This window comes from Labeo rohita, chromosome 9 (assembly GCF_022985175.1).
Source record: "Labeo rohita strain BAU-BD-2019 chromosome 9, IGBB_LRoh.1.0, whole genome shotgun sequence".
NCBI classification, from domain to species: Eukaryota; Metazoa; Chordata; class Actinopteri; order Cypriniformes; family Cyprinidae; genus Labeo; species Labeo rohita.
Window position 1 is genome coordinate 7969882 of NC_066877.1, and position 9138 is coordinate 7979019.

At 36.2% G+C, this 9138-nt stretch overlaps 1 protein-coding gene across 1 annotated transcript; it reads left to right on the forward strand.

Annotated features, from left to right (window-relative positions):
- Nucleotides 1-1959: 1959 nt before the first annotated feature.
- Nucleotides 1960-8763, forward strand: u2af1 (U2 small nuclear RNA auxiliary factor 1). The gene is made up of 8 exons (XM_051120154.1): nt 1960-2125; nt 2641-2728; nt 2822-2885; nt 3001-3050; nt 4914-5012; nt 5398-5531; nt 7697-7789; nt 8441-8763. Exons 1-8 carry the CDS (start codon nt 2082-2084, stop codon nt 8598-8600), a joined length of 732 nt encoding a protein of 243 aa, XP_050976111.1. The 5' UTR covers nt 1960-2081; the 3' UTR covers nt 8601-8763.
- Nucleotides 8764-9138: the final 375 nt, after the last annotated feature.

Below are 9138 nucleotides of genomic sequence, written 5' to 3' on the forward strand. Positions count from 1 at the left end.
ATCATCTACTATATAAAGTAACAAGTTTAATTTCACCAGAATATCTTTATTTAATATAAACGTTATTTATTATGGTTTTTACATTATTACTATTCGTGAAGTATAGGATGTCATCTACTACATAAAGTAACAAGTTTAATTTCACCAGAATATCTGAATATCTTTATTTAATATATATATATATATATATATATATATATATATATATATATATATATGAGACGCACACGCACAGGATTGTGGGAAATCGAAGGCAGCGAAGGACGGCTGCGTCCGAAAACTCTAAAATGCTGCCTTCGGAGGCAGCATTCCAAGGCAGGAAGGCATCAAGGCACGTCCGAATTCTAAGGGGCCGTTCACATATCGCGTCTTTTGCGCGCTCAAGTTCGTTATTTCAAATGTAGACGCGGCGCGACAGCCGCGCTCATAACAGAAGCGACGCGCACGCAGCAGCCGCGCTGGTTTTTCCAGGCGCCTCCGCGCCGCATCGAGTTGAAAACATCTCAACTTTTCAGAATGCCGCAAGCGCACTGCGGGTCATGTGACAAGATTCAACCAATTAGCTTCATCCTTTCCTGTAACAACATTGAAAGCTCAGCCAACATGGAGAAACAGCTGATCATAGTTGTAAATGTTTAAATAAATTTAGTAGCAGAGCTACAGCAAGTGATTTTTAGTGCTGGAAATCCGTTTGTCCTTTGATAAAACTTCCACGTCTTGATTGAGAGTGGGGGTAATGGTTGCTTAGCAAAACTGGAATTTTGAAGGCAGCATAGATGTATCCTTCACTGCCTTCGATTTCCCACAATCCTGTGGGTCATATAGGCTATATAAATAAAGATATTCTGGTGAAATTAGACTTGTTACTTTATATAATAGATGAGATCTTGACCATGTAATACTTTATGAATCGTATTAGTGTAAAAAGCATAATAAATAATATTGTTTGTAATAATAGTATTTAATAAAATGTTAAAAGGCTTCAAATGAGTAGTAAATAAGAATAATATTTACAATATACTACCAATAATAACAAAACAGCCACTAATAACAATGACCTGTTCTGCAATATTACTTGAATCAGTGCTTTTATTTATTGTTTTAAGCAAAAAGTAACTGCTAGTCGTCTTCTTCGACGCACAGACCTTCGGTGGGTAATGACATTGAGGTCTTTATGTATTATTAAAGCATTTATATTTAACTGTATAATTTAACTGTATAATTAAATTTATATTTAACTGTAACTGTGTGTAAGATCGTTTTTCTACAAAATCTACAACTTAACCGTTAGGTAACCTAGCAACGGCGTCACGTTCTGCTGCCTCTGAAGTCTGTCGGAAACAGCCATATGCTGCCTTCGATTAAAAGAAGGTACCTCCGGAGACAGGAAGTGAAGCAGAATTTGGATTCGGACGTTCCTTGATGCCTTCCTGCCTTGGAATGCTGCCTTCAGAGCTTTCGGACGCAGCCCAAATTTACCTTTTTTCATTCTTTTATTCCATGCCACTTGAAAAACGACCACAAAAAGCAACAACAACAAAACTTCATCCCTGTTTCAGATGACATCTAATTCATATACACTATAATCTTTTTAAATCTAACTATACTGTACCGTATCCGTGTATTTCTTTAGCCGTAAAGGCAGTCTCTCCCGGGTTTTCTTGAATCAATGATGCGCGCGCATTTCGAATTTTAATCCCCGCCCATTTTAGCTAACGTGCTGGTTTGGTTTCTTTCCTTTGTATGAGAGGGTGCTCACTGCAGAACCAAATGGGAGGAGCTGGAGCTCTAGCTCCCCCTCGCTGGGGGTAATGGGTGGAGATAGACACCTATCCACACTCTAACCCTACCCCTAACCCTATCCTAAATATAACTCCACCCATTAGTTCACACAGAGGTGGAGCTGGACATCCAGAGAGGGGGAGCTGGCGGTACTTGGTTTGTACGTGCCCTGTTACTTGGTGCTATTCGCGCATCAGTACACTAGGCGGCAGCAGTCGCCCCCGCCGTGTTCAGCGTGTTCTCTGCTCCTCATTCTCCAGAAGAAGAAAAACCTCCCACCGCCTTTCTTTTTTTTCAAAATGGCCGAATACTTGGCGTCGATTTTCGGTACAGAAAAAGACAAGTAAGTAATGGAAATATTCTTGAAATATTGCTTGCATTTGATTATTTTTTTAGCAGTCATATGCATTGTTACAAACCGGTGATGATGGGTGGAATATTAGAGTATTAGCATTTTCTATCTCATGCCTCGCGTGGTCTTCAGTTAACCTGTTTGCTAATATCGCGTCTTGTAAAACAACAATAGATCTAACGTTACTCAATATTTGCATCACACCGCGGAGTTATCATATGCTGAACAATCATTGCATGCTTATTTTAATTCAGTATCTTTTACCTTGGGTTCGTCGTGGCTCCATTGCGTTTTATTCATAGTGTTGCTTGCTAATCTAAGGTTGTCGCCTTTATAAGGTTCACTACAAAAGCTCATCGTCTGTGCTTTATTGCAGTTTTACTAATCTGCGTTTGACTAAGTATTATTTTTTATTTTTATAGGGTTCAAAAGATTAAGTCTTGTGAATAGAAATCTAAAGCTAGCTAGCATGTGTTTGTATTTTGAACCTCTCTTGTTTTCAACAGGGTTAACTGCTCTTTCTACTTTAAAATTGGAGCATGTCGCCATGGAGACCGATGCTCTAGACTCCATAACAAGCCCACATTCAGTCAGGTACACACCAGCTCTTACACCAGTGTTCCTCTGATGTAGTTCTGCACGATTCTTTTGGTAGATTTGTATTGATTTATGTTTGATTTGTTACAGACCATTGCCCTGTTGAACATTTATCGGAACCCACAAAACACAGCCCAGTCTGCGGATGGCATAAGTAAGTCTTGCTAAGACGATAAGACGCACAGCCTAAATTAAAGAAACAAAGAGCATGCAGGAGTTACTGCAGTCATTGCTGTAACTGATTGTCTGTGTCTTTCCTCTTTGATCAGATGCTGTCAGTGATGTGGAGATGCAGGAGCACTATGATGAGTTCTTTGAGGTAGGTGGACTATCTTTGAAAGTCATGGGGAAATGATGATGAAGATGGGTCATGCACAAACAGCCTCAATATAATTATGATTAAAGAGCTCCCACAATCAGAAACAATGAGAGTAGTATGGAGTTTCAAAATAGTCTTTTCCAAGCTTGAGTTCAAATCAAAGTCATGGGTGTTTCTGTTATGAATACTTTTTCTAGTGCTGTGTTCTGCATTATTTCATAGGTTAGATATTGCTGTTGTATAGAGAATTTTCTTTCAACCAATTTTGTGTTTGTAAGCAAATTATTATTCTTTTTGCAGGACTAATTATTATAGACCAGTTCGTAGTAAACGTCACAGTTAGGTCACTTGTAGCTGCACGCACATAGTGGTTGCAGAAAAACACTGGTTACAAGTGGAGGTTAATGGGTAAAATCCATGGAATAAGAGAAAAACAATTTGTGCCTTTTGAATCGGAAATCAAATAATTTTTTAAAATTGGATTTAAACAGTATGTCTACATAATATTCACATGTGCTGTTCATAGGGGATGCATTGTATTAGCCCTGTAGCCCTAGCGCTTTCTCGCAAATGCAAGTTTATATCTCCTAGTTCAGACTTTATAACTCGATTTAACTCAACAATTGTGAGTTTGTCAGTTCTCTGGGGGGAAAAAAGCCAGAGCCGAGGGGAAAAGAGAGAATGACGAGTTGGTTTTTCTATCAGAATTGTGAGAATTAATCTCAGAATTCAAAATTTTGAAATATAAACTCACGGCTACTTGAAAACCGTTATTTTCTGCAACGTGATAACCAGATAAAACAACGTCATCACTGTTTGCAAACACTGAATTGGTCTAGAAATTTGGTCAAAGTTCCAGAAATGTCTGCTCTGGATATAATCTTGTCCTGTTTAGTGTTGTGCAGTGATTAGCACATCGAAAATACATCTTTTTTTACAAAATGTGTGTACTGTGTATATTTATTATGTTTATATAAATACACACACACATGCATGGATATATTTAAGAAATATGTTGTTTATATATTAAATATATTTACCGATAATATTATATCAGTAAAAAAATAGATACATGTAAATATTTTCAAAATATACACTGTATATGTGTGTATTTGTGTGTGTGTGTGTGTGTGTGTATATATATATATATATATATATATATATATATATATATATATATATATATATATATATAATATATATAATAAATATACACAATACGCACACACATTATGCAAACGAAAACTTTTATTCTGTATGTGACTAATTGTTGCACGGCACTAATCCTATCATTCATAAGTTTGGGGTCAGTAAGATTTTTAAGACATTAAAAGCAGCACTCAAAACTTTTTCATTGTTACAAAAGATTTCTATTTCAGGTAAATGCAGTTCTTATGAACTTTTTATTCAAAATGTCCTGTAAAATATATTATAGTTTCCAAAAAATATAAAGCAGTGCTACTGTTTTAACAATGATAATAATAAGAGTACTTTTTTTGAGCAGCAAATCAGTAAATTACACTGATTTCTGAAGGATCAGTGACACTGATGGCTGGAGTAATAATGTTGGAAATTAAGATTTGCATCACAGGAATAAATTATTTTGAAAATATATTGAAATATTCCAAATTATTTTAAATTGTAATCTTTCACAATTTTAAAATAAGTAATTGCAGCCTTAGTGAGCCTAAGAGACTTCTTGAAATATCTTACCAGCTCCAAACTTTCACATGATAGTATGTTTCTTATAACAGATATAGACAGTACAGTTTGGCCCTGTTTGTTGCATCATTTTTTTTTAGGCTAAATACCACAAATTGCAGGTTTAATGCTCTAATATCACTTTAAATTCTTTGTTTACAGGAGGTCTTCACTGAAATGGAGGAGAAATATGGAGAGGTTGAGGAGATGAACGTGTGTGATAATTTAGGAGATCACTTGGTGGGAAATGTCTATGTGAAGGTGAGATAATTTGCAGTGTATTTACGCTGTAATAATTTATGCTGATTTAATTTACTACTTTTAAACAGTTGCTAACTGTTTGTCATTGTTGAACTTGTGAACTTTATGATGCAACAGTTAATTGTATCTTTTTACCTTTTTAAACTGTTTGATGTGCTATTTTGTTATCAGTTGTGTTACTTGATATATTATTTTTGACTCTAGATTTGTACTTGTGGAAAGCGTATGTTTTTGTTATATCATTTTGGGTTTGCCACCACTGTATAAAAGCAGTAATTAACAGCGTTTACAACATTTAATGTTTAAAAGCATTCTTGTGCTTAAAAACACCGCTTAGTGCTGATAAACAGTTAAACTTTGCTTTTTTTTATGTGTGTGTGTGTAGTTCCGCCGTGAAGAAGATGCAGAGAAAGCGGTGATCAACTTGAATAACCGCTGGTTTAATGGCCAGCCCATCCATGCTGAGCTCTCACCTGTTACTGATTTCAGAGAGGCTTGTTGTCGACAGTATGAAATGGGGTAAGTGCCTGAATAAGCATCATAAGTGCTGCACATCTTCCCTTGTACACGAACACACACAGCCACACCCTCTTAATGCTGCATTCCCACATATAAATGTTTACTTCCCTCCCTCCTCAAATCGGTGTTTACTGAAACCTGATGCCTAAGGTTGATTTGTTGATTCACCTGAAGGTGTGTACTGAAAGAGTGTTGTGTTTTCTTAAATTGCCACTATTATACTATTTGAAGGTTGATAATTTGGTTTTGGGAGTCCCCAACAACAGGTTTACATGCATACAAGGTCAAAAAAACTTTCATCATCTTATATGCTTTTAATTTTACATTATTTCTCGACAACTCTCACAGGATTTGTTTGAAGATTGATTTTTTTTTTTTTTTTTAAAAACCCTTCCTTTGCATGAAGCTCCTCTGCTCTGATTGGTCGGGTGACCCGGTCTGTTGTGATTGGTCTGCTGCGTACAGCGCATGTCGTAAACGGAACTCCCATCACCATTACTGGGTTGTGGCTTATCAATAATACATCATTTTATAATAATGATAGTGCTCCACTCTGTTCTAAAAATAAAGAATTAGAGAGGAAAAAGTTGTTTTACACTTAGGCTGCAGTTTGTAAACCAACATATTGCTCCATCCTTTATCATGACTCCAGGTGATAAGAACGACAGACATTCTATTTAATCGACACATTTCTAGACATTTCATGGCGTGCCCACAGCTGATTAGCAGAACTAGTGTGAGTTAGCTGGAGACCTACAACTGCACAGAGTGTCTACGCAACACAAACTACATATTTTGCAAGCTCGACAGAACATTACAGCAACAATTATTAATCATACTTACAGGCTGTGGTCCAGAGGAACGAGCTGGTTCAAACAAACTAGGCACTGACCCATTTTTCAAAGATAACCGGTTTACCAATCCTGCTTTAACTTGCAGAGGTTGGATAACCGGTCGTTAGTGACGTGATGGGAGCACAGCAAAAAGTTGTAATTATACTGTTGTGGTATTGTAGTAAATAGGGGTGTAAGAAAATATGGATACACATGTGTATTGCAACATTTAGTTTGGCGATACTGTATCGATTCTAAAAAAAAAAAAAAAGGAATATAAATTAAAAAAAAAAAAAAATCATACAAGATTCATGACAGTTGCTTCGTTTTGAGCGTATATCCTGACCACTAGATTGCGATCGTCTTATCTCTGAACTTAAACAGTGACAGGAAATACTAGCATATGGTTGCGCCACTAATGTTAGCAAAACTTGTGAAATTCTCAGAACAAAAAGGTTCTACAAATGTCCAATATATGTATTTATTTTACTGTTTTACAATTCTTTTGTTTTCTTTAGGAATCCTGCAAGCACTTTATTTTTTGATATTAAGCAGATGTGATTCTTATGTTAAGATCAAAATGATTTGACATGGTTGCAATTGTAAACTTAAATTGTAAAGCAGGGTCTAAAAATATATATGGTCTGTTTATAAAAGCTTACATTTTATACATGTAATAACTAAAGAATCTTGCAAGCACTTTATTTTCCCCCTTTACTCGTACTGCACAGAAAGTGATTCAGTAACATTGAATGGTTTGCATATGGTGGTGTGTTCTTAATTACAGCCTTCCTAAAATTGTCCTATTCATAAATTAAGAAATATCCCAATATATCGCCTTGTTTAAAGTATCGCAACATATCGCAACCCCTGTATCGTGATACGCATTGTATTGCCAGATTCTTGGCAACACACAGCCCTAGTAGTAAAGATTAATTTTAACTACTGATTCTTCACAGCCTCATCCTTTTGAAGTAAAAATAAACCGAATTCACTCACAGTGCAGACCACAGCTTCTTCTAGACATTATGTAAAGCACACAAATGAGCTACAGGGTTTGAATTTTTGCGGGATGTCCATGCAAAACATAGGCAGGCATTATGCACATGTATTAACTTCTGATGTATGAACTTTGTGGAAATTGGATTTGATTAGTTTCAGAGTTAACTCGTTCCTTTGGGAGACAGTAACTTATTGTTTGGAACTTTGCAGACCGTTTACACTCACATACATTACAAACTGCATGAAAGGTAATTTTCAAAAATAGGGGCACTTTAAACTGTTTCCACTGGCTTCAGTGTGACTGACTGCAATACTTGTGTATTCCTGCAGAGAGTGCACTCGAGGAGGCTTCTGCAACTTCATGCACCTGAAGCCAATCTCAAGGGAACTCCGAAGAGAACTGTATGGCCGCAGGAGGAAGAGGTCTGTGTGAATTTTAAAACACGTCAAAAGCATAAAGATAGATAGTGGATCTTGTAATTCCCACATTGCTGTCATTAGGCCTCTATAAGGGCTTGCTTCATAATTATCTGTTATAAATATAAGAGATCCTTATTCTAACAACTAAATTTGTGCAAATGGTTAACCTTGCACAAAATGATTGCAGTTTGGGATTGGTAAGATTTATTTTAAATGATTTATGCCAAAATCTCTTATGGGAGAGCTGAATTTTATCAGATAGATAACTTTTTTTTATTTGAATACATTTTAAAATGTAATTTATTCCTATGCAAAGCTGAAATTTTAGCATCATTAGTCTAGTCTTCAGTGTCACATGATCCTTCAGAAATTAGTCTAATATGCTGTTTTTCTGTGCAGGAAACGCGTCTTATTTATGTTGAAAACAGTTAATATTTTGTGGAAACTGTGATGCTTGTTTGTTCAGGATTCTTTAATTAAAAAATAGTGCAAAAGAACTGCTTTTTAAAACATTTGTCTTTACTGTCACTTTTGATCAATTGAATTATTTTTCTTAAAAAAAAAAAAAAAAAAGTAAGCTTACAGACTGTAAATGTTTAAAATGTGCTCTGCTGTTTTGGACTTGTTAGTAAATTCATTTTCTCTCCTTCACAGACATCGCTCCCGTTCGCGTTCCCGTGAACGTCGCTCTCGCTCTAGGGAACGCAATAGAGGTGGTGGAGGTGGCGGTGGCGGCGGCGGTGGCGGCGGTGGTGGTGGAAGAGACCGGGAGAGACGGAGGTCAAGAGACAGAGAACGCTCTGGACGGTTTTAAAATGTCCTTCTTTCTTGACACCAACATTCAACCCCCAAATCCTGCCCTCGTCTCTCCTGATGAAATGTGATAAATGTTGAATTTCTTTCCTCCCTGATTTCTTTGTCCTCTCACCTTTTTATGCGAGATTTGTTTGCTTTTCAATAAAGATACCTAAATCATTTTACTGCTTTTCAGTAGTTACATTATTCCCATACATTCTATTTTATGCTTGTACATGTATCTTCTAACAATGAAAGCAGTGTTTAGTACTCGAATTTGTGGTTTTAATGACGTAGTGATGTAATGTTTTTTCATTTAGGAAAAATTATAAAACTGTTCTCAAAGTCACTGTAAACCCTATAGTTGCCTAATGTTAATTCAACGTCTATTAGTTGAGTACTAGGATTTTTAGATGTCAGCTTCCTAAGGGGTTAAGCACCCATTTTAATGAACACTATGAAATACGTGATTCTGAGTAGACATTCGCGAAATTGAGCAGTAAACATCAAAACGTGAAAATGAAACTCTTCGATGGTTTTTATGCAACGAGTTCCAC